The 25,699-nt window shown below is 36.2% G+C and overlaps 1 protein-coding gene across 3 annotated transcripts in view; it reads left to right on the top strand.

Annotated features, from left to right (window-relative positions):
* The window catches only part of abr (ABR activator of RhoGEF and GTPase), a 296,797-nt gene that overhangs the window by 197,053 nt on the left and 74,045 nt on the right, over window positions 1-25,699 (top strand). For all 3 annotated transcript variants that reach the window (XM_084113285.1, XM_084113286.1, XM_084113287.1), the window contains 8 exons: window positions 4,787-4,839; window positions 5,859-5,999; window positions 8,777-8,898; window positions 10,284-10,452; window positions 15,137-15,259; window positions 15,439-15,514; window positions 16,462-16,566; window positions 22,689-22,763. In XM_084113285.1, coding sequence (XP_083969411.1) covers window positions 4,787-4,839; window positions 5,859-5,999; window positions 8,777-8,898; window positions 10,284-10,452; window positions 15,137-15,259; window positions 15,439-15,514; window positions 16,462-16,566; window positions 22,689-22,763 — 864 coding nt within the window. The remainder of the gene's footprint in view (window positions 1-4,786; window positions 4,840-5,858; window positions 6,000-8,776; window positions 8,899-10,283; window positions 10,453-15,136; window positions 15,260-15,438; window positions 15,515-16,461; window positions 16,567-22,688; window positions 22,764-25,699) is intronic.

The raw sequence follows: 25,699 nt of genomic DNA, 5'->3' as shown, positions 1-25,699 counted from the left end.
GATTGGTTTATTTCATGTTACGCCCAAACCACACCTATGAATAATGAAGCTACTTCAGACCAACCCATTTTAGATTTGCGCCTGGCGCAAGAGTCATTTATCCCGCCGGGAAAATAGCAACAGCGCTCAAGACCCGCCCACAAAGTTACTTGCGCTTTGCGCTTGACACTTGCGTTTCAGATCGTTAAAATAGGGCCCTAGGTCTCACTTGTAAAAGAGGTTTTAACTTCGATGTGAATTTCCTAGTTAAATAAAGGTTTAATAATAATAATAAAAATTTGCTCTTATCATCCGATCGTGGTTGTATCTCTCTATTGGTGTTACTCAATCTTAGTGCTGCATTTGACACTATTGACCACAACATTCTTTTAAATAGACTTGAAAATTATGTTGGCATTAGTGGAATTGCATTAGCATGGTTTAAATCATACTATCTGACCGTTATCAATTTGTAGCAGTAAATGAAGAGATGTCTTATCGATCACAAGTTCAGTATGGCGTACCACAAGGCTCAGTACTAGGACCACTACTGTTCACTCTGTACATGCTACCATTAGGAGATATCATTAGGAAGCATGGAATTAGCTTTCACTGTTATGCCGATGATACTCAGCTCTATATTTCTTCACAACCTAACGAAAACTACCAATTCACAAAATTAACGGAATGCATAGCTGATAAAAAATTGGATGACTAGTAATTTCCTACTACTAAATTCTGAAAAAACAGAGATTATAATTATTGGACAAAAAACTTCCTCACGTAATAACCTAGAATACTGTCTAACACGTGATGGCTGCTCTGTTAAGTCTTCGTCGTCGGTTAGGAACCTGGGTGTGCTCTTTGATACCAATCTTTCATTTGAAAGTCATGTGTCTAGTATCTGTAAAACCGCATTTTTCCATCTTAAAAATATATCTAAATTACGCCATATGCTCTCATTGACAAATGCGGAACAATTAGTTCATGCGTTCATGACCTCAAGGCTAGATTATTGTAATGCTCTACTGGGTGGTTGCCCTGCACGCTTAATAAACAAACTACAGCTGGTCCAAAACGCAGCAGCTCGAGTTCTTACCAGAACCAGGAAGTATGACCATATTAGCCCTGTTCTGTCAACACGGCATTGGCTCCCTATTAAACATCGTATAAATTTAAAAATATTGCTGATTACTTACAAAACACTAAATGGTTTAGCTCCGCAGTACTTGAGCGAGCTCTTAACGCATTATAGTCCTTCACGTCTATTGCGATCTCAAAATTCCGGCCAGTTGATAATACCTAGAATATCAAAATCGACTGCTGGCGGTAGATCCTTTTCCTATTTAGCACCAAAACTTTGGAACAGTCTTCCTACCATTGTCCGGGAAGCAGACACACTCTGTCAGTTCAGCAGCGGCCCCCTAAGTTAATAACTAATGATCTTAGTGACGGAAGTGAATCAATCAAATTAACTTTAGCTGGAAAATAACTTTTATTCAAGAACTGCTATAAAGCCAAAACAATCTCTGTTACTTTAAACTATCCTTGTATCTCTGTAAAGCCGCTTTGGAACAATCTACATTGTTAAAAGCGATATATAAATGAAGATGACTTGACTTGACACTCCAATTCTGCTTTACAATAGTAGCCAAAAGTGATGTCTTGCCAATCTTCACCCTTTATTCAATTATTAAAAGTGTGTTAAAGAATTTGTAAGCATATTGAATAGTTGTGCCAGGCTGTAATACAAAGAAAATACGAACTCATGAAAAAGCAAGTGAGAACCATCCAAATATGTATAACTTATGTTGTACTCTAAACCTATAAAACCTGTAGCTGTAGTTTACCTTTTTTGCCAAATCATTTTGTCAGATAAATACCTTAACCAAGTTTAGTTTAGTTCTTCCATCATATTTAAAATATAAAAATATATATAGATTATAGATGGTTTAACCCTCTGATGGTTTTCGGGGTCTTTTTGACCCGCAAATGACTTTTGCTGAATTTAAAAAAAAAAATATTTTTGTCCAAATGGCATGAAACTTTGTACGGCTCTCAACCCTTTCTAGATCTACAATAAAAATAAATAAATTGTAATGATATCTGTTTTTATGTTAGCGTGAAAAAAATAGTGACTTTCGTGGTCGTCGGGGTCTCCAGAGACCCCAGGCAATAACATGTAATTTTGTAACAGAATGATATTTTTTTTTTTTTTTTTTTTTTTTTTACAAATGTAATTTTACTCTGTTTATTAATGTTTTTACTCCACATTTGTGCAGTTTTTGGAGGATTTATGATATATTTTAAATTTATATAAAAAAATAAAAAAAAAAAATTAAATAGGTTTTTATACAAAAACAGTTTTTTATGTAAAATTCACTTTATAAAAGACCCAAATTTCTAAATTTAATTTATGGGGATAACATGGATAATTTGACATGGTTTAGTGTAAAATTTTTGCCCATATTTTGTAAAATGTAGTTTTGAAAGTAAAAAATTATAATTTTAGCCACTAGATGGCTATAGAGCCCCATTATATGCTATTTGCTATTTGACTAACTGAAAGATATCTTTTCACAAGTTTTCCCAGTTGGATTCATATCTAAATATTATGAAATCACAATTCTAACAATAAAAATTACTTTTTTGTCAAAGTTTAATTTTTTTTGGTACATTTTAAAATATATCATAAATCCTCCAAAAACTGCACAAATGTGGAGTAAAAACATTAATAAACAGAGTAAAATTACATTTGTTAAAATAAAAAAAAATTATACTGTTACAAAATGACATGTTATTGTCTGGGGTCTCTGGGGACCCCAAAGAACACGAGTGTGGACACAAACGAAGACCATCAGAGGGTTAATTGAACATGTAGGGTCATTAAAAACACAAATACCCTCCGGACATCACTTTTGGCCACTACTGTATATTGTTTATATCCAAACAGTTTGTTTTAATGTATATAAGATATGAGATTTATTGTCTGTGGCCATAAATAGAAAGTCCTTGTAATGATATGTGTGCATTTCTCACAATTTCTCCAGTCATCTTTTCCTCAATCCAGCGGGATGGCTATATGGGAAATCAGTAGCTCTCTCAATCTAGAGGGGTTTCTTCTGGGACTGTGTGTGAAGGGCGTCTTGGACTCATTTTGAATGCAAGCCTCTGTGCTGACTGCTGAGATGTGCTTCAAGGTTGTGATTGGATGTCACAACCTATAGGGACTATGTTTCTCAAAAGCATCCCAAAATCACCATAGAAAATGCTGATAAAGCCCTGCAAACAGTAATGCAAATGAACACTAGCAAATATGAGTAAAGATTGGTTATTTAATTGATAAATGACACTGTAGTTTTCCCTTATAAATCTACTAGTACACCTCACTTCTCTCTCCTCCTCCTCAAACATTTCTGTCACCACACTCTCTCCACTGTAATCCTTCAGCCTTGCAGAGGCACATGGGAAATATGCCCTGTCAGAGAGCTTCGTTCTTTTGCGTTGTGAAATATAATCTATAATTAGATGAATTGAGTATGACTGAGTACGGACTGGTGGGAAACATCATCCATTAGAATGAAAGAAAGCAGGACCACCGCAGGAACCCATCATAACCCTGTTAGAAGATGAAGATGTGACCACAGAGGAGAATGTGGAGAAGTCTCTCACTAGTGCTGTCAAAGAAATGAGAGACAAAGCTCTTTTTCCTGAAGATTGCTCACAGGAGACCCTTATCGGAGTGTGTATGTCAGTATATTTTCCAAAACTGTGTGTAACAGTGCTCCTTGTACCTGACTGGTACTTCTTGGAAGACAATAGTCTGACTTTGATTAGCTGTGTTTTTTTTAATGAGGTCAACAGAAATTACAGAAATGATTGTGTTGAAGTTTTGGCTCAGTGGTTAGTGCAGGGCCATAACCACAATACATTATTCAGAATATCCAGTATTTTTCAATTAAAGGCTCTTAAAATTGTACCTTAGTGCAATATTGAATTTTGGTTGCATAGTGCAAAGCAGTATTGCATTGATTATTTCTTGATAGAAAAAATCTAAACCCCTCATTAAAGTTTGCAAATTTTCCTTTGACTTGCAATCGAATGTTTGTGAAAAAATTATGGCAGTGTAAAATATTTGCATAATGAGTCATTTGCTGCCTTCGTTGCCTGCCTTTTATAAAAAAAAAAAAAAAAAAAAAGCAGAAAGTTTTCTTTTAGATATAGGGTTCAGTCTTACAGTTTGCTTAAAAACTATATCACATTGTATAAATGGAACAGAATAGCAAGAGAGCTTGGTATAAAGTGTACGGTATGAGGTTTTCTTCCACTGCAGTGTTCAGGGGAGGGCATGATACTGTATAAGCTGACAGATATGCATTTTCTTTTCTCTCTCAGTCTGTCAGCTTACAGAGAGTGGGGACTTACAGAATGGTAAATGGACTGCATTTATATAGCGCTTTCACAGACCTATGGCCACCAAAGCGCTTGAGAAGCAGAAAGCTAAAGACATAAACCGAGCCTCCTCTCAGTGTTTGGATTCATTTTTCCTGGATGCTCATGTTTGTACAGTGCTCAGAGATGCTATTATCCCTAGTATTTGGCTGCTCAGTCAGCTGTGTAATAGTTTGGGAAAGAGTATTTCTTCTCGCTCTTTTCTCTCGCTCTCTCTTTTGGGTGTATTTGACATTTTGAGCATTTTTATGATTGAAAGTATGAGTGTTTTTTAGTTAAAATCTATAAATATCTTATCAATAATATTCCATAACTTGTCACTCTCTAATTAATTCTTTAATGTTTGTCTTTACAGCTCTCCTTTACAAGCCTATTGACCGTGTCACTCGCAGCACTCTTGTCCTGCATGTGAGTTGTTCTCTCTAAAAAAAAATACGTCTATTGATTGTACAGTTAGGTTTAAAATCGTAAGGTCACCTCTACTAAGGCAAATGCACAGGCTAGTATTTTTCTGGAGTCACAGACATTTGGAGTTGTGGCGTTTATCTGTAAACCGTAGTTAAGTGTGCCATAAAGAGACACTCCAACACTACTAAATTCTACTGTTTAAAGATTATCATATCCATTAAGATTCGAGTATCAACATGTCAGACCTGATTTTTTATTACGGATCTTTTACAAAGGCCATTACAAATCCAGATGTCAGTAGGAGGTGGTTCAAACCAAAAAATATCTCAACGAGATATATAAAACCTCAACGTGAGGTACTATAACTTTTGATAATGGATAAAAATTCCACCAGTATCTTAGTCCAAAATGTGACTTCCTCATATACACAGCCATTCAAAAGTTTTGTGGTCAGCAAGATTAAAAAACATAAAATAAAATCAGGACACATTAATTTGATCACAAGTGACAGTAAAGATTATTTATTGATTATGTTATAATGTTAAATGCCTTTATTTTGATTTATCAAAGAATCCTATAAAAAATGTATTATGGTTTCCATAAAAATATTAAGTAGAATAACTGTTTTCATCATTGATAGTAATAAAAATGATTGAACAGCAAATCAGCTAATTATAATGTTTTCTAAAGGATCATGTGACACTGAAGACTGGAGTAATGGCTGCTGAAAATTCAGATTTGCCATCACAGGCATAAATTACATTTTAAAATATATTAAAATAGAAAACAGTTCTTTTAAATTGCAATAATATTTCACAGTATTCCGGTTCTTACTTTACTTTTTTTTTTTATCAAATAAATTCAGTCTTTCAAAAATATTTTAAAAGTCTCACCAACCCCAAACTTTTGAACTGTAGTGTAGGTTTATAACTTTAGCATTTTTGTTTTAGTAGTGGGATTATCACTTTAAGAATACACATAAAACTCATGTATGTTGTCTTTTTGTTTTATTATATAAGGACTTGTTGAAACACACCCCTAAAGATCATCCAGACTTCCCATTACTGCAGGATGCTCTGAGAATATCCCAGAACTTCCTTTCCAGCATCAATGAAGAGATTGACCCGCGCAGGACTGCCGTGACCACACCGAAGGGAGAGGTGTGTGACTTTGTGTGTTTGTGCAACTTTGTGTGACAGAAGAGAGTATGAAGCATATACATATACATGTATTTTGCATATACAGTCCTTTGCTGTAAGTAACGCTTTAAGACAGGTGAGGTATCAATGCCTTTTGTAAGAGTGTTTTCACACCTACTTTATTAATAGCATTTTATTCAGAACCTGGTATGTTTTTTTTCTTCTTAGTTTTGGTCTGTGTGGGCATTCCACAGCAAAAAACCCCCCTAAAAACCCACCTCACCTTGAGTCAGCTTTGCATCAATATATATCTGGGGGTTTTTTCATAGTACCTGACAGATCAATCATTCAAAGAAATAATCAACAAATTAGTCAATTATGAGTATAATCAGATCAGAAGTTGCAGCCATTGAACTCGCTTCTTAACCATCATGGTATAATGCATAGTTGTAGGAATAGACTCTATGCACGGCCTAATGCCTATGTATTTCCGCTAAAATCTCAGTTGTACGCACACTTCTGGTATAGTATTCTCTGAAAGCAAACTGTGGTAAAAGTAAACTCTTTCTGTCATATTTTGACTAACTATCGATCACAACTAACTGTGTGATCTATATTACTATATTACACAACTAACTGCGTGATCACAACTAACTGTGTTATCACAACTATAATGCAATAATATAATATTATTATTATGCAGCTCGGGTACAGGGTACTCCTTAAATGAAAAGAAAAGCAAGTTTTTGTTTTAGTTTTTTTTTTACCTCAAAAATTTCTCCCTGCCAGTTTAAAGGCATAGTTCACCCAAACATTAATGTAATTTACTCACCCTCATGTCATTCCAGACTCGTACAAAACGAGATGTTAGACAGAAAGACTCATTTTCTTTATTGTATGGAAAAAATATGTAATCAAAGTGACTAGTGACTGAGCCTGTCATTCTGCCTAACATCTCCTATTGCGTTCCACAGAAGTCAGATATACAGGTTTGGAACTATATGAGGGTCAATAAATGACAGAATTTTACAGATAACAGAGACTCACTAGGAATACCAAGTGGGCATATTAGGATGAGCCAGTGTTAGCCAACCCTTTTCCTAGAGACACACCAACAGTACAGTGTCTTGGATATCTCACTTATCTTACACACCCATTTTAGGTCTTGGTCTAGCAAGCAGCGTATGAGTTGAATTTAAAACATGTACTGTTTATGTGTCTCAAGGAACATCATTGGAAAACACAGGGTAACCATTAATCATTTATCTCATTCTTCTCAAAATTCACTTAAACTTACCACTGTTCTGGGTTTGTGCCAGCTAAGCAGAGAATGTGCTGTCTGGTACAGTAGTGTGGTTACACAGTGCTGTGCCAGCAACACAATAATAGCTATGCTGGGACAGTATGACAGGGTTGGAGTCCTTTAACACAATCTCTAAAGATAATTAAACAATGACAAAAAAATAATAAATGATTGACCCCAAATGATAGGATATATGCATAAACAACAAGATTACTGTCTTTCCTTTTAAAGTGCTAAACTTTTCTACTGAATAAATTTGTTATTCATTATTTCATTTGTGGCATGGTTGTTGGTGACATGGGTGTTTTAGAAACTAAAACACGCACAACCATCTCTAGGGTTAACAGATAATTTTCAGAAAAAGTGAAAATATCCAGTGAGCTGTAGTTCTGTGGGCGAAAATTCCTTGTTGTTGATGCCAGAGGTCAGAAGAGAATAGCCAGACTGGTTTGAGCTGATAGAAATTCAACAGTAACTCAAATAGCCACTTGGTACAACCGAGTTATGCAGAAGAGCATCTTTGAATACACAACATATAACTTTGACACAGATGGGCTACAGCAGCAGAAGACACACCGGGTGCCACTCCTGTCAGCTAAGAACAGGAAACTGAGGCTACAATTCACATGAGCTCACCAAAACGTTGCCTGTTCTGATGAGTCTTGATTTCTGGTGCAACATTTAGATGGTATGGTCAGAATTTGGCATAAACAACATGAAAACATGGATCCATCCTGCCTTGTATGAATGGCACAGGCTGCTGTTGGTGGTGTAATGGTGTGGGGGATATTTTCTTGGCACACTTTGGGCCTCTTGGTACCAATTGAGCATTATTTAAACGCCACAGCCTAACTGAGTATTGATGTTGACCATGTCCATCCCTTTATAAGCACAATAATGAGCCATGTCACAAAGCTCCAATCATTTCAAACTGCTTTCACTTTACTCAAATGGCCTCCACAGTCACCAAATTTCAATCCAATAGAGCACCTTTGGGATGTGGTAGAACAGGAGATTTGCATCATGGATGTGCAGCCGACAAATCTTCAGCAACTGCGTGATTCAGTCATGTCAAATTCTTGCTATTTGCTCAAGAGAATGATCTATTTAAGTCCACGTCATTCTAACAGGAAACTGTTCTTATAACCACAGGTCAAGAGCTGTAGTTCCACCCACACAAATTGTAATGCTATTTGCGACTATTTGTTGGAACTGTTTTCTGGAAACACTGAATCGTTGAACTACTTGCGACCATAGTCAGCTATGTCTGCCAACAATGCTTGTAAAAAACGTACCCCTAACAAATAAGAAGATACTCAAAACACAAATGTAGGGAGGCGGAAAGAGAGTTTGTAATCACAACTGTATAAAAGCATATAAAAAGGTGCAATACCGCAACCTACTATGTTCAAGTGTCAAAAAGATTTCTGCCACTGGATTAATTGTGTGTTTAGTATTAACATGATATCAATATTTCATTTTTAAAATATCACAGGCTCGTCAGCTGGTGAAGGATGGCTTCCTGGTGGAGGTGTCGGAGGGGACGCGTAAACTCCGTCATGTCTTCCTCTTCACAGACCTTCTGCTCTGTGCCAAGATGAAAAAGACAGCAGTTGGGTATGAACATGGACAGTTCAAATTGGTGTAGGATTCAGAATTTTCACTCAAAAATGCTCTTAAATTTCACTAAATAATTACAAAGAAATGGCAAGTAACACACTCAATAAAACAACATTTTGAAGTAGAAATACTGAAATTGTATTTTACTGTAAAATGTACTCCAATAATCTTTGATTTATTTACAACTTTGAAACCAAATTTTTACAGTTTACACAAACTCACTTTCTCTCTCAGTTATGTGTTACCACTACATGCATACATCACATTACAAGCAGTTGTGTGTTTGGTGCTTGTAGATTAAGTGTTGATTTACAAAGGTGCGATATCATTTGTCACTCTGTTGTTGTCATGGTCACTATGTCAAAGACATCGTACTATTGATTAATAGCTGTTGTTACCCTCATGCAGCTACAGCCTTCCCAGAATAACAGGCATACGTAACACACACACACACACCACACACACACTATAGGCTGTGCATTTGCACATGAAGATACCTCATAAAACTGATTTCGAACAGGCTTCTGAGACAGCGTAATGGTTTAATGATTTACAACAAAATAGAGCAAGATTTGGGACTAAGCGAATATAAATGTACATTTACACACAAACTGACCACCAACCACAACTTTCAGATGTCATATATATTTTTTTAGCTTAACTGTCATGGAATGGAACATGAAGGATACATCTATGCTACCTTCAAAAATCGATCAGATGAAGGTATCTCAGGAGACAGGAAGTGAAGCTAACATTAATTTGGAATTAACCTAGGAATGCATCCTCCGAGGGCAGCATTTTTAAGTTTCAAACGCAGCCATAATCTACTTTGCCTCATATGCTCGGCATTATGGGGCATTCAGTTCTGGGTTTTGTTCTCAGCATTGGCAGAGACTGTAAAGTATTCAGCATGCTTTTTTCAGACGCATGCAGGAGATGATTTTAATTGGTTGTTAAGCATGATGATGAACAGATTATATGCTGCTGCAGAGCCATGTGACTGACAGAGCAGCTGCAGAGCATCAGAATCATCTGACAATAAGAGTGCATTATCAAGCATTTCTGCAGTGGAAACACATTTTGATTCCTGAAGCGTGCGTGTGTGTACTGTATATATTCTCCATAGTGAGTGCTTAGATTAATAGCTTACATAAGTCTCAACAGAGCCAGGAAGAAAATGATATCATGAAGCATGTGTTTGCAATCAGGAACGAATTATACACTTAATACACTCAAATTATATACTTAATATATAAATACATTAAGGTTGTCAATTTAATTTAGTGTGCTTATTTATAAAAATTAAAGCAATAAAAAATAACATAATAAATCATGGTTTTATTTGACAATTAAGTATGTTTCTCTCTTTGTGTGTTTGTCAGGAGGCATCAGCAGTATGAATGTAAATGGTACATCCCTCTGGCTGATCTGAGCTTCCAGACTCTGGATGACACGGACTCTCTCCCTCACGTCCAGACACTCTCTGAGCACGAGATCGAGGAGATGAAGATCAAGATCTCCACTATCAAAAGCGAGATCCAGAAAGAGAAGGTACGATCTAAATGAGGACTTATGATAAAACCTAAGCTAAAAATTAAGCTAAATGTTAGTGGTGCTTGTTAAGACATTGCCTATATTTAGGGTTGGAAATTTAGCAAACCCTGTATATATTTACAGTACATACATAATTATTAGGCAAGTTGATATTCTGATCAAATATTTTTTTACAATCACACTTTACCAATTGAAAACCACATCATTCTTAATAATTACTATTAAGATTGTATATAATCATTAATCGGCAATGTGTAATTGTTGATGAGGGCTTAAAGTGAAAAACGCCTTATAATTTAGATGTGTTATTAACATAGTTCTGGAAAATGGTGGCACTGGAGACTAAAGGAGGAGATTGTTTCACACCTTATTCTTCACCCTTATTGTTAAAGTGTTTTGCTGTTAATATCTTTTTTTAATAACTTATTTTTTGTGACCCTGCTGTGCCAGTGACCAAAATTCATAGTAGTTTTTAAGATTGATGTTTTGGAATTGGTCAAATATGCTTAAAAACAAAAAGATTAGAATATCGACTTGTCTAATAATTATGCACCCACTGTAGTGGCCAAAAGTGATTTCCGGCCTAGGAAAATGTACATCACCCTTTATTCAAATGTTATTTTATATGCTTTGTTTTATTTGTGATAACGCAATAAAACATGCCAAATTGTGGCTTTTTTGTTTGTTTTTTTGGCCAGGTTGACATACAAAGAAATTATGTATAACACGTGCAAAAAAAACAAAGAGTCAAGAACTCTGGGCAGTGGACTTTTTTTTTTGATGGTGCTGAGAACATGTTAGCCAGATCCTGAACACACAGCGCTCCCATTCTCTGTCTTCATTAATTAACGATCTGTTTAACAGTCCTATCTAATAAAGTAAACGGTATATGAAAAAGTATTATAGTGTTTGCTGTGTGGTTGTTGCCCAATGTCGCTCGATAAGCAGAAATACATAAATCATGTTTCGCTTGTTCCTGTGGTACAAACACGCTAAAAAAAGGGGGCTTCCGGAAATAGTTGTAGACACTGTGAAAACATTCCTCTAGTGTGAAAGGCCTTATAGTTTACACTTTTGGGGGAGAATTTTTTTTTCTTTTTCATTTTGTGTGTATTTGTGAGTTCAAGTGCAATTCAGTATCGCACACTATATGGGGCTGTTTACACCTAGCCACTTCATGCGTTTTCTGTGATCGGATAGCTATCCGATCGTGAAAAGACCAGGTGTAAATGCCCTCCGAAACGCATTTGAGACAGATTTAACACTGAAGTGGCCTGGGCCGCATTCCAGATGAAACTGGACAAGTGTACATGCATCTGGTTGTTGAAACCACATATGTAAATTCCAACAATGCTAAAAAATAAACGCATGAGAGCGTGTTATAGGCTATATGTCATGTTATAGCCAGATATGACAGCGTTACTGCAGCACGCATCACTGAAGATGAGCAGCTGAGCATCTATTCATCAAGCCAATGCGCAAACTATCGCAAATCAAAGTGAAAGTAAGCCGCAGACGCTTAACACACAATCATCTTCATTAAAAGTAAAGAAACAAAATGATCTTACCAGTGATGTTGCCACTGTCTCCTATTGTGGTCTTTGATTTTGAAATTAGCTGATTATCAATAAAATGCAGCTCATATCGGTTGCTTTCGGTGACGTGAACTCCATTAAATCGAATTTATATCTGTGGTTTTGCGAAAACACATTTATGTGACCAGGTGTAAATGGAATCGTTTAGATAAATCAGATAGCTATCTGATCCGTAAAACGCATGAAGTGACCAGGTGTAAACAGTCCCTATGAGAGGAGGCTCTCTGTGTGCATGCATTGGATTTGGTGTGATTGCCGAAATGAGTTCTCTTTTGCGTCGTCTTGCGCTTGAAAATGGTTTGATATCACATTAAATGCGCACACAGGAATTGATTGATAAGCCAAACCTACTTAATCACCTTTAAAGTATAAAAATATATATTAAAAAATTGACTTCAATTGCTATAATTTGTTGTCTGGGCAACATAAAACATCTTTATATGTTGTCACTCAGCTGTGTTCAATAAGTTCTTAACCTAATTATCAGTATTTTCCAAAAGGTCGTGTCAGACTCCCTTAAGCATTGTTTTTTAGGCCTCTGTTTGTAATTAGGGAGAAAGTGGATTTTGTGGTTTGTTTACTGATTTTTGGCATTGCCAAAGCAGGTCACCGTGATGCTACTTCACATTTAGATTGATCTTAGACAGCCCGCTTCCTTTATTCAGGTGAGGTCACCACAGGACAGCGAGGTACAGTAGTGCCTCACATGCAGAGGAAAGGTGACACCCCGACTCTTATTCTCGGTAATGTGGCTGACTCCACTGTATGAACGGATTTGTTTATGCTAGCTGTCAATTAGAGAATTGAACGAGTTCCCCTCCAAGAGCGCTCACTTCTGGGATTGTCGGATCTTCTCATCTGGGATTTCCTTTAGCTCAGAGCGATTACTGCACCACAGAGTCATGTAGTCCATAACATTGTCAAGATATAATATAACATCAGCACATTAACGACTGAGGAGTAGGAGCTCTGGAGTCTTTAATTAGCTGTGGAAGCCTGATAACATAATTTCCACTAAAGCTCATATACACACATTGAGAGGATGATAGCATCGGCCATAATGGAAACTTTCACAGACACAAAAATGCTCCTAATATGAATTATTTTTTATATTTATAACATAAAATAGCATTTCCAGAATATCAGCAAGATTGCAAAAGTGTTATTGATTTTGTACAACATTTCAATAAACTTAATATTAAGTGACATGTTAGGCATAATATTGTCAATACTGACTGTTTTTGCTTTATTTCTCCAATGAAAATTGTTCCAAACAAAGCCACAGCAAAAGAGTTAAGTGTCTCTGAGCAACTGAGTGTGTGTTTCATTTCTGAACGATTCGGTTCAGTGATTTAATGACCCATGGATAAGCACAGTCAGTAAGCACTTGCTTTGTTACTGAATGAATCAGCCATTTTGAACGAATCAGCTGGGCGAATGCTTCGACTCACTTTAAGAGAGTAGGGCTGTGTTAGAAATCTCCCCAAACCCTTAGGGCACTATTTAAGGGAACAGCCATTTGTAGTGGTGTCTGAAACCATAGTGGGCGTTATCCAGTGCACTCATTCAATTCCAAAATGCATCACAAAAATGAGTGTACAATCGATGTACACTCAATGGCTAGAGAATACCCACAATGCACTGTGAGGGTCATGCCGAATAAATTTCTGCGTCTCGGCAGAAGATGGCGCCCACAGCTAAATCATCCATCCATCCATTTTCCAAACCGCTTGTCATAGAGGTCATACACTAATATCATACACTAATATCATAGAGGTATAAATTGTGAAGCAGTGTTATTTTAGTATTAGTTATGTACTAAAATAGTTTTTATTCAGTTTTAGTTTATTTCCACTTAGTAATTTTAGTGCTTCAACTTAAAGTTTAGGATATTTGCCAAGGCAACATTTATAATTTTCCTTTAGTGTGTATGTTTTTTTTTATCTAATAAGGTTGTATACATAGTTTCCATGATTGAGAACTTTTCATTACTATTGGAGCTGCCAGTTTGCTAACTTTCAAATGATTATTGAACAGCAAGCACAAACTATGCAAAAGCGACAGCCCTTCTGGCAAGCCTACTGTGAAGTTTGCTTTAAAGTTCCACAGATGTCACACCTTTGGAGTTTTGGCTTGGGAGATGTATGAGCAGTGTATTTTACTGTGGGCATGGGGTACTTTTTATCCCTGTTTGCCCCAAACCCATCTAGTGGGTTTGCTGCCAAAAAGCTCTTTTTTTTGTTTGTTTCATCTGACCATAGAATCCGGTGCCTTTTGAAGTTCCAGTCGTGTCTGACAAACAAATATTCTGGAGTTTGTTTTTGGATGAGTGAGAATGAATTTTCTTGAAACCCTCCCAAACAACATGTGATGATGTGGGTTATTTATTTATTTAATTTTTTTGCTTTCTGACCCCAAAACTCAACTAATCTCTGCAATTCTCCATCTGTGATCCTTGGAGAGTCTTTGGCCACTCAAACTTTCCTCCTCGCTGAGCATTAGAACAATTTAGACACATGTCCTCTCCATGTAGATTCGTTACATCTTTAGTTGATTGGAACTTCTTAATTATTGCTCTGATGCTGGAAGTGGGAATTTTCAATGCTTTAACTATTTTCTTACAGCCACTTTCTATTTTGTGAAGCTCAACAATCTTTTGCTGTACATCAGAACTATATTCTTTGGTTTTACTCATTGTGATGGATGATTGAGGGAATTTGGCCTTTGTGTTTCAACTCCAATGAAACAAGAAGTCATTGCTATACAATTTCATGTTCCAGGTTACTCTGGTGTGCTAAAAAGAAAAAAGGTAAATCTCAATGGAAATGTACTTCAGAGATATTTTACTCATAAACAATTGAGTAAAATAATGTGATTTACCCCCCACTTTCAATTATTTTGCTTTAATAAAAGGTTAGATTTTTGCAACATTTTTTAATGAAAGATCAAAGGGATAAACAATGCAGATTTATTTTTACAGCCATCTTTGACCATATTTACCATAATTATTGGGTGCCAATAATTCTGACCACAACTGTAAGTGCATGTTTAATGTACTAATATCAGATTGATTTGTGTGTGAACAGAAAGCACAGAAAGGTCAGAGTCGTAACGTGGATCGTCTAAGGAAGAAGATGAATGAGCAGGAGTCGTGTCTGCTGATACACTCCCCTACCATCCCATTCCGCATCCACAACAAACACGGCAAGGTACCACATCGCACAACCATTTGATTTACAACACTGTTATTTGTGAAAAGATATATTTTTAACACTTGTTACACATGACACATAAATGTTTTCTGTTTAAATGTTGTGCTTCTATTGTTTATAGCTTTCCAGTAGGGGGAGCCATTGTTATTCTACTCACTGTCTCTTTATCTCTCCAGAGCTACCTGTTCCTGCTGTCCTCAGATTATGAGAGGTCAGAATGGAGGGAAAGCATTCAGAAACTGATGAAGAAAGGTAAGAAAATGTGTTATTTTAAAAGATCAGATTATTCTCCCTTACAATATCAAATCATCATTAAAAAAATTACACAATCCATCATTTCTGTATTAGCCTCGCTGTCACTCCAGTAATGCTCTCTAAGGTTTAAAACTATTTAAAACTAATAGGTCCACTATAGGGCCTTAGCAAATTTAGCAAGAAGGCAGCAATATGATTTATTTATAATTATTTACAATAGGTTATAATAAAAATGTATAACTTAAAATGAAATGCTCTAAATTAAGTTAAGTGAGCTCTCACTTACAATGAGTTTATTTCCACCTGGTTATTTATGCTTATTTTAGATCCTGTTCCTGCAATTTTCTGTGTTCACAAAGCTGTTTACTTTTTTAATAATTATTCTTTTTTTAACACCAGAAAGACCAGACCAATCTTTTTTCTATGTTTTTTTTATTTATTTTTTATTTTTTATTAAGAGCCACAAAACATATGTTGCATTTTATGTTTAAATTATTTACCAAAAGGCAATCATTGTCGTCTTTGTCATCCAAGATGGAAGTGGGCTTCAAATAATGTGTTGGGCATTAGGGGGATTTGGAGTCATAATGATTCTTGAAAATGATCCTGAAAATGTCCTACCTTTCTGTGGACATCCTGAATGTTCAACAATACATGTGTAGCAGTGCTATTTTAGTATTATTTATATACTAATATAGTTTTTAATCATTTATTTATATATTATTATTATTATTTATATGTTTAGTTTTAATTTTAATTTTGTTTTAGGAATGTTATGTGCTTGCCATTTTTTCTCCATTTTTTTCTCACTGAAAAAACAATTTCTCTAATTTATTTTTTATTTCATTTTAGTTCCGTTTTACTTTATTTCCATTTAGTAATTTTAGTTTTAACTTTAGAGTTCTTAATTTTAGAGCTCACTGTGTGTGTATGTGTGTTTTTAGACCTGCAGGCATGTGTGTTGAGTTCAGTAGAGCTGCAAGTGTTAACCGGCTCCTGCTTCAAACTCAGAACTGTCCACAACATTCCCGTCACCAGCACCAAAGATGGTAAGTGACACATATTTTCACGTTTTTTTCTCTGCTCTCTGATATAGTTATATCTAGAGGGGTCAAATGTAAATGCTGTCTGAATCTGGGGAGACTGGGGTAAAATATGTCAGTGAAATCAATTTCAGTTTATATCAGATGTCCTGAGATACATTTAGTTTAGTTAGTATTAGTTTTTCATACATCTCATTTGTCTTTGACTTGAGGAGAACTTCAGTACAAAGCTTGTTCTCCATTCCAGTGTTTCTTTCCCTTTTGTTTCCAGTTAAATGCCTTCAGCTCTCATCCCAATAGTTTTTATTTATACTCACTACCCCATTTTCTTCATTCCTCTCTTTCTCTTTCCATGGGAGTCCAAATGGGATTTTCAGAAATCTAGGTTACAGTCTGGTTCTACTCTACTGATAAGCCTGTGCAATGTAGATGCTGCTACATTGGTAGGGCAAGGCAGAGTTTCTGAACTTGGTTGTTTGTATTTGTGTGGACTTTCTTTCGATTTGGATGACATTAAATCCATCTGTCCATTATCTTCCACATACAACCCCAGTTAGCAGAGCTGGAGTTAGTCACTATCAAAAGGACAACACTTCCTAAGTGTTGCTATACACATACTCCAAACCTCTCTTTTTGAATTATTAGTGGTTGGAGGTAGATTCAAACACAATAATGCATTTAGCCATGAAATGCATTAAACCTCTTCTAAAACCTGCTTATCCCATGATACAATTACTGTAACGCAAAACCTCAAGTCAAATTTATTTATATAGCTCTTTTCAGAATGCACATTGTTTCAAAGCAGCTTAATAGAAATTCATGTTGTTAATGTTCATAATATATTAATATCAGGCATTTGAGATTTGCTATATAGTAGTGATGCACCGAAATGAAAATTCTGGGCCGAAACCGAAACCGAAAATTTAGGATGCACTTGGTCGAAAAGCGAAACTGAAGCCGAAAATGGCTTCTTTTAAAAACGTATATATATATTGCTTGAATTTAATGGATCTGAAATGAAAAATCACAATATAATAATCAAACTTTTATTAACAGTTACATAACAAAACATAAAATATTTTTAACAATAAATATAAATAATAATTATTCTTCAAGTTTTATGTTCCATCAAATAATAGAAATTGTGCAAAAAAAATTGTGCAAAAAAAATCCACAATTTTGGAGATTTTTGCAGAACAAATGTTACATATTGTAACTTTGGTGTCCTCTCGTATAGGGCTGTCATTTTTGTGAAAAAAAAAAAATCCTGTTCGATTTTTGAGACATAGGCAAAGTGTTCATTGAATCGTTAGTAAATTGCCTATATTTGGCGTTGATCCGTTTTCAACAGCAAATATAGGCAAATCCACGGACAACTAAACAGGCATTAGGGCGAACGTAAAGAGGGCGCTTGAGACGCGCACAAGTCAGCAATGTGGACTGCCATAACATCAATGAAAAACATTACTGAAGGCTACATATTATGCACTATATTATGCAGAAATAGGCTGTGTGTGTGTGTGTGTGTGTGTGTGTGTGTGTGTGTGTGTGTGTGTGTGTGTGTGTGTGTGTGTGTGTCTGTCAGAACCTGCAGTTGCTGTGTGACGCGCGTTCGCTGCGAGCGTATAGTGACGAGCTGGACGCGCTCCGAGAGAAGGCCGTTAAAATCGATTCCCTATTTTCGTTTTCGAAACTTGTGTTGGCTGGTCCGATCGATTGTGCAATAAGTGACAGCCCTTTGACATGCTTAATCTTTGATAGGCAGACGCGTGATAACAGCTCGACCGTGAGTGAAACCTAAGCGCTTGCGCACGGATGGGATTTTCGGCTGTTTTTTTTTTTATTTCGGCCCGAAACCGATAATGCCATTTCGGCCGAAAATTTTCGCCGGCCGAAATTTCGGTGCACCCCTACTATATAGTATATATTGCCTTATTTGAGTGTATTGACTGTATGCAAATAAAGTTGGAAATAATAAATCGAATAAATAAAAAAACTTTATAATATAGAGCTGTATTATAATACAGTTTAAATTTTTGCGACGATATAAACAATCATGCACCCAAGATTTGATATATATATATAGTATATATTGCTTAATGTGAGTATACTGTATATGCAGGTAAAGTAATATATATCCAGCTTTTAATATAATGCTGGGCGAAAAGTAAGGGATAATGTACATCCAGCCGGTTGTTACTGCAGAATAAACCCCTACAGGTCTTACGTCACACTGAATGGATTTATTTTATTCTGCGATAACAACTGGCTGGATGTACATTATCCCACTTATTACATGGCTACTTGCCACATACTGTAAGTAAATAATTAGACACAGAGTATTGACTTAAGTTGAAATATTTTATTAGGGCTTTTTAACGCAAAGCTTCCGCGAAGAAAGCAGTTGCTAGCAAGCGGCAAGTTCAAACTAGATGGAGATTTAAGGGATATGGTACAGTCATACCCCTTATTACATGATATTTCACCTCATAAATAATTATGTGGATGAGAGATATTGATTTGAGATTAAACTTTTTTAAAATCTTACCTGTTTGTTATCTTATAATCCATTACAGTATACAAAACAATTGTTGCAAAATGGCAGCAGCAGCTGCATTTGCATGAAACAAGAGAGTGAGTCCATACCCGGATGACATAATTAAATAATTGTACGCAGAATATAGATTTGAGTTTTAATATTTTATTAGCTCACCAAACGCAAAACTTCCACAAAAGAAAAACCGTTCCTACCAATCGTATAGCGCTGACTTCAGTTACTCGGATGAGCCTGTGTTATCCATTTTTACTGGTTGTTATCGGGGAATAACATACCGCTCTGGGTGGTGCGATTGACTAATCAGAATCAAGTATTTCACAGAGCCATGTAATAATATAGTTTAAATTCTTCAATGATTCAACAATGAAGCAATGGAGATTTGCTATATAGTACATACCACTTAATGCATACCACTCAAGTGTTTTGTTTCTTTCAATAAATAATTACATTATTACTAATAATCAGATTAAAACTGTTTAATTTATGTATTTATTCTTTTATTCTGAATTCTTATTTATTTTATTTATTTATGTATTTATTTTGTTATCAATGCTCTGACCACACTGCAACATTAAATAAATAAATAAATAAATAAAATATTGATTTGATACATTTTATATATATATATATATATATATATATATATATATATATATATATATGTATCTATAATAACTATTTAACTTGAAGAACATCTACAGAAGCACTGTGGATTTAAAGCTAAAATGAATGTGTTTACTGTATGCGTGACACAGAAAGACCCCCTCTGATCATCCCCTGAACCCCACAACATCCCTCCTGCTATGAAATTTAAGATGCAGGGAATGAGGTGAAATGAGGAGCATCTGGTGAAGAAATGTAAAGCCTGCCACATACATACCCCCATGAACCCCATATACACTCACAAATACTCTCATTCCTCTGGATACCAGTAGTTTGAGCTGACAAATCAGGACTGTAAGAAGTGTTTGTCTTCATTATGAAAGGAATGGTGACACTGGGAGCTCTTAAAAGGAGGGAACAGTAATTAAATGATGGCCGGCTGCTGTTCAGTGCTTGAGCTTAGAACAGGAAAAGTCCTAGTTATTGCTTTGATGCATCAAAAAAGGACTGGTTAAATGTGGGTTCATGAAACACTATGGTTTTGGGATGCTTGTTGTGAATTTAAATAAATTTAGGATGTGAGATACCAACACCAAAATGAATTATGAGGCTTTTAAGATCTCTTTATGTTTTTAAACATTTGTTGCTTTTTACTCCAGGTTTGGCAAAATTCTGAATTTAAGAATTGACTCTTAAGTCATGAGTTCAATTTGAACTGAATTGGCTACAACACACGTTGAATTTGAATTGTAATTAAAGGAAGTAGAATTGATTGCATAAAAGTTCAGTAGTGAATACATTATAGGCTAAAGCCTAAAACTTTCAAACTTTGAGCAATAGTTTAAGCTATAAAAATTTGTCTTGACAAACTTTTCTTTTATTGTCTTAAACTTTCTAAAAATTTCAGTTCATTTTAATTTAATTTCATTAAATAATTTAATGAATATTATGATTAGAATTGCATTTTTACATTCTGTTTGCTATTACCTATATTACATTTATAGGTTCAATAATTGACTTGGAATTTAAAACTAAATTTAAATTCAGGAATTGAAAGTAAAATTCAAGTAACCAAAGGCCACTTCGCATTGCACAGATAAACGGCAACTAACACAGATTACAGTATGACACTTTTCAGACATTCCACAACCCGGCAAATGCTGATCGAATACGTTCAATCGGTGAAAACAAGCATCGACTAACGCCAACAGATGGTAACACACTAATCTGACAAAACCAGACGCAGTGTCTGTTGTTATTGGTACAGTCATACCCCTTATTACATGATATTTCACCTCATAAATAATTATGTGGATGAGAGATATTGATTTGAGATTAAACTTTTTTTTATAAATTTTACCTGTTTGTTATCTTATAATCCATTACAGTACTTGCTTTTAAAACACATTTTTTGTGTGAAATCATATTTATTTTGTCCATCAAAAGTGTGGACAAAATAAATTTCACTATTTCTAATTTCATACTCAATTTCTAATGCAGTGCAGCAAATATAGGGTCGGTGCCAAAATCCCCTCTTCACTGCTTCTCACACGACGCTCCTGCTTGGCGCTCACTTGCTGCTCCTGCTCCCAGTGTGAATGCACTCATTGGTTAACATGCACAGCACGGCGAAAGAAATTTGTGCCGCTCACGCGTGTGGCCGTAAAGATGCCTAAAGAAACATTGATCAACAACATAGAGGACATCAAATTTACCATAAATGTGAAGTTCAAACTTTCTTGCTTAACATGCAAGAACAAAACTCAATGGTTCCTAACTGTCTTTACACGCTGTAAAGTTGACTCGTCTTTAAAGGTAGATGAGGGGTTTGTGTAGGAAAGGTGTTTCAAAACAGCCTTTTTTTGCAATGATGTAGTGATGCTATTGGAGCAGAGATGATTTGACTTTTTCTTTAAGGTGAGTCTGAGTTTAATCAAACTGAATGATGAGATTACATTTGATTCTTACTTTTGGACTGGATTATGATCTCATGTCCACAAACACCATCAGGTCCATGATTGTTTACTCTCTCTTGTGTTGTTCTGATGAGGCAGTGTAGGTTCAAAGAGCTTCTCTGCTAGTTCACTTCCTGCTAAATAAATGTAGAGAAAGAGAGACTGCAACTTGAGCACTACCACCCACTGCTTTTAATATTGATACAATAAGCCACTCTGTGTGTGTGTGTGTGTGTGTGTGTGTGTGAGAGATTCGGTCAAGGCCACCCTGAAGTGGTCACTGGTTCTGTGATCCTGGAGACCCCTCACGTGTAGCAGGTTTCCTCTCAGGACAAGAGCCTTTAAGTCCATAAGAATTCTCACATTTTCTGGGGCTTATCATAAATATTGTTTTCATTAATCATGTTTTTTTTTTAAATCCGGTTCACATGATGTTAAACTCTTTTGGAATGGATATCCAGACTCACGGTTTTAGTTAAGGCAGCTGTAGACTCTCAGTTATGTGACACTGTTCTTCATCAGTGTTTCCAGTGCAGACCAGCCTAAGTCAGGGGGCTGTGACTCTTGACTTGATCTGATCTGTATGTAATAGATCTTGCAACTAGTGCATGACATCACAATTATAAAAGCACTGCCCTTCGAAACTTTTAGCCAGTCATATTTCTAGTCAATCTGACTTTACATTACTGACTGATTGGCTTTTTCAGTACTGATAACAATACTTGTCAGATAGCCTGATATTTACAGTACTATCACCAGTCCAGCAGAGAAATGGATCACACAGACAGGAGATTTGCTATTAGAATAGAACTGTTAAAATTATAACAGACATAAACTCAATCACCAGCTGCTCACATTCTTACTGATGAGCACAGAGAGGGAAACAGAGATTACTAGATACTAGTGCTTTGGGATACACCAGGTGTCAAAGCAAAGAGTTGCACACTTCATAAATTCACTCATTTCCCTCTCAGACACACATACACTTACTGAGTGTTTCTTGTTTCTTCCAGACGAAGAATCTCCTGGTCTATATGGCTTCCTGCATGTGATCGTCCATAAAGCCATGGGCCTGAAAGAATCTGCCAGTAAGTTAAAGTGTCTTGTCCATTTTACATGCCATTAGCAGACTGTGTGTTTTGCTTTTTTCTATTGTGTTGTTTTGTAGAATGTAAGACTAGAACAAACATTTATCCTGCATAATAACTCAATAATGTCAATTTCAGTTTCTTGAAAATAAAAATAAAAATAAAAACCTTATAAAAAAAACCTTATAAAAAACCTACCTTAGATGTTTTAAAGGCAAATACTGTAGTTAATTTTAATAATAGTTCATTTTAATAGTTAATAAAATAAGAGTATAGTTAACAGCTTTATAAATCAGCATATGTATTATTTTTATTATGCAGAGAACAAGTAATTAGCTGTAGACATTGTAGTTTTGGCATGTTGGGATGAAAGAGGAAGACTGTGACTGAGAAACTACACATTTTTTCATGTGTTCACATAAGATGAACTTCCCATTATTTAGCTGTAAACACTATTGCATATAACTGTAATAATAATAATTATAATTAGTTACATTTATATAGCACTTTTCTGGGTACTCAGAGCGCTTTACATAGAAGGGGGGAATCTCCTCAACCACCACCAATGTGCAGCATCCACCTGGATGATGCGACGGCAGCCATATTGCGCAAGGACACCCACCACACACCAGCTTACTGGTGGAGAGGAGACAGAGATGAAGCCAATCAGAATACATTATATGGGGATGATTTGGAGGCCATGATGGACAGAGGCCAATGGGCAAATTTGGCCAGGATGCCGGGGTTACACCCCTTCTCTTTTTCGAAAGACATTCTGGGATTTTTAATGACCACAGAACACAGAATGTCAGGACCTCGGTTTAACGTCTCATCTGAAGGATGGTGCTTTTTGACAGTATAGTGTCTCTGTCACTATACTGGGGCATTAGGACCCACACAGACCACAGGGTGAGCACCCCCCCTACTGCCCTCACTAACGTCTTCCAGCAGCTACCTACTTTACTCAGGGAGTCTCCCACCCAGGTACTGACCAGGCTCAACCCTGCTTAGCTTCAGAACAAAACAAATCAAAAAGAACAATTATGGAAGATTGTTGACTGAATTAGAATGATATAAATTGGAGGAAGTTCGTCATCTGACCAATCTATCTGAAGGATTTGTGAGATATTGTTAACGTGTAGAGCCTCTTATTGTATTATCAACACAAGGAAGACACAAGTGTAATAAAAGTGTTTTATTAACAAAAGGATAGACACGAGTAACTAACAACTACTGAATGGATAAAGTGCAAAACAAAGACTGATAAATGCAAGTGACTGAGTCGGATGTTACTATGGCAGTTATTCTGATTCTGATTCTGCTTATCAAATCCGGTTCTTATCAATTCTTGTTTCCGATTCCAATATTTTTTGGAGAGAAAAAAAAAGGGCAAATACTTGAAGAATAAATATTTCTACCTTTTATTCTTGCTAATTTTAAGCAATAACCAATAAAATGTCTAAAGTGAAAGGAGTCTCTTCAAATAAAGATTGTGCTGATTACATTATTACTCCAGTAGGTGGCAAAAATCGACTGTTAAATTATTTTTTCATTGAATCATTTATTCAAGAAGACTCGTCTAGAGATTCATTAAAAAACGGTGAATCATCCATTAATTAAACAGGTATTTATGAATGAGACACTGAATTAATTAGTTTTAAACGTGTTTGAATTAAAGATTCCAATTAGTATTTAAAAAAAAAAAAAAAAGACTGGAACATGTTATTCTGTGTAGTTGTCTGATGTTGTAATCGAGATCTCCATTTGAAACAAAACAAAAACGATTTTAAACCAAATAGATTCTCAGTTTATCCTGAATTAGGAGCCGTTCACATATCGCGTCTCTCTCCTCCTTTCCACAAGCGCCTGCGCTCCCGTGGTGTCTGTCGTTGCTATGCAACCATGAACTGCGCTCTCCATGATGACGAGGTATCAGCAAATTATTATTTGATTTCCTGCCCTTGCATTAGCTTTACTACTAGATATATTTATAGAGATGAGAAATAAAAACCGCCCTGTACAGCTATGATCAGCTGTTCAGCAGAGCTTTCAATGTTGTTACGGAAAGGTCAGTTGGTTTTTGTCACATGACCTGCGGTGCGCTTGCAGCATTCTGAAAAGTTGAGATGTTTTCATCTTGCCGAGGCATCGGCGCCTGGAAAAACGAGCGCGTTGCACCAAATCACGACCGCGTCGCTTCTATTACGAGCGTGCTTGCTCGATACCCAACCCTACTGACAATATACACTAATGCCAAGGTCTCTGGAAAATTTACATTCTGCCTGGGGTGACGTGCTAAGTCCGAGCGGCGACGTCTTTCACTTGCTGAGCTGGGCAACGTTGCAGTGGGATGAAAGGAGTTGGAATCCGTTTCACAGCCTTTAATGCAAAGTACTTGTGAACATTGAACTTTTGGAGCACAAAAAAGGTCCTTATTCTGGAACACACAGATGAAGGAGCCTTGAAGAGAAGATTCTGAAGACCGTACAGAAGATCCGGGCAATCTGGAACACGCAGATCTGGAGGATCTCTGAAGGGAAGATTCTGAAGTTGGTGCAGATCTTGAAAATGGGGGCGCTAAGCTTGTGGTCGTTGTCTCTGTTGCTGTTTTCAAACTTCCCAAACTCACTTCTTGCAGAACTTCTTTGTTTCTCTCTTTAGAGCATCGGAGTCTTGATAGAGCAACTTCACAACTCCATAGAGTTGCACTTATACCCCTTTTCCACCAGCAAGAACCGGGTGCTAGTTCAGAGCCAGAGCAATTGCCAGTTCGGAGTTGGTTCGACTGACGAGCTTTCTAAAAACCAGTTTGCCTTTCCACAGGCACAGAGCCACCACAGAGCCAGATCTTATGTCACTGTATACATCTCATGTTGACCAGCAACTCTAGCGCGGCAGCGCCAAACACAAACACATCAGGCTTGTTCGAGATGGTT

The sequence above is a fragment of the Abramis brama genome, assembly GCF_963993115.1.
Source record: "Abramis brama genome assembly, chromosome: 5".
Lineage (NCBI taxonomy): Eukaryota > Metazoa > Chordata > Actinopteri > Cypriniformes > Leuciscidae > Abramis > Abramis brama.
The sequence above is the reverse complement of the archived record's forward strand: the minus strand, read 5'-3'. Positions and strand labels throughout refer to the sequence as shown.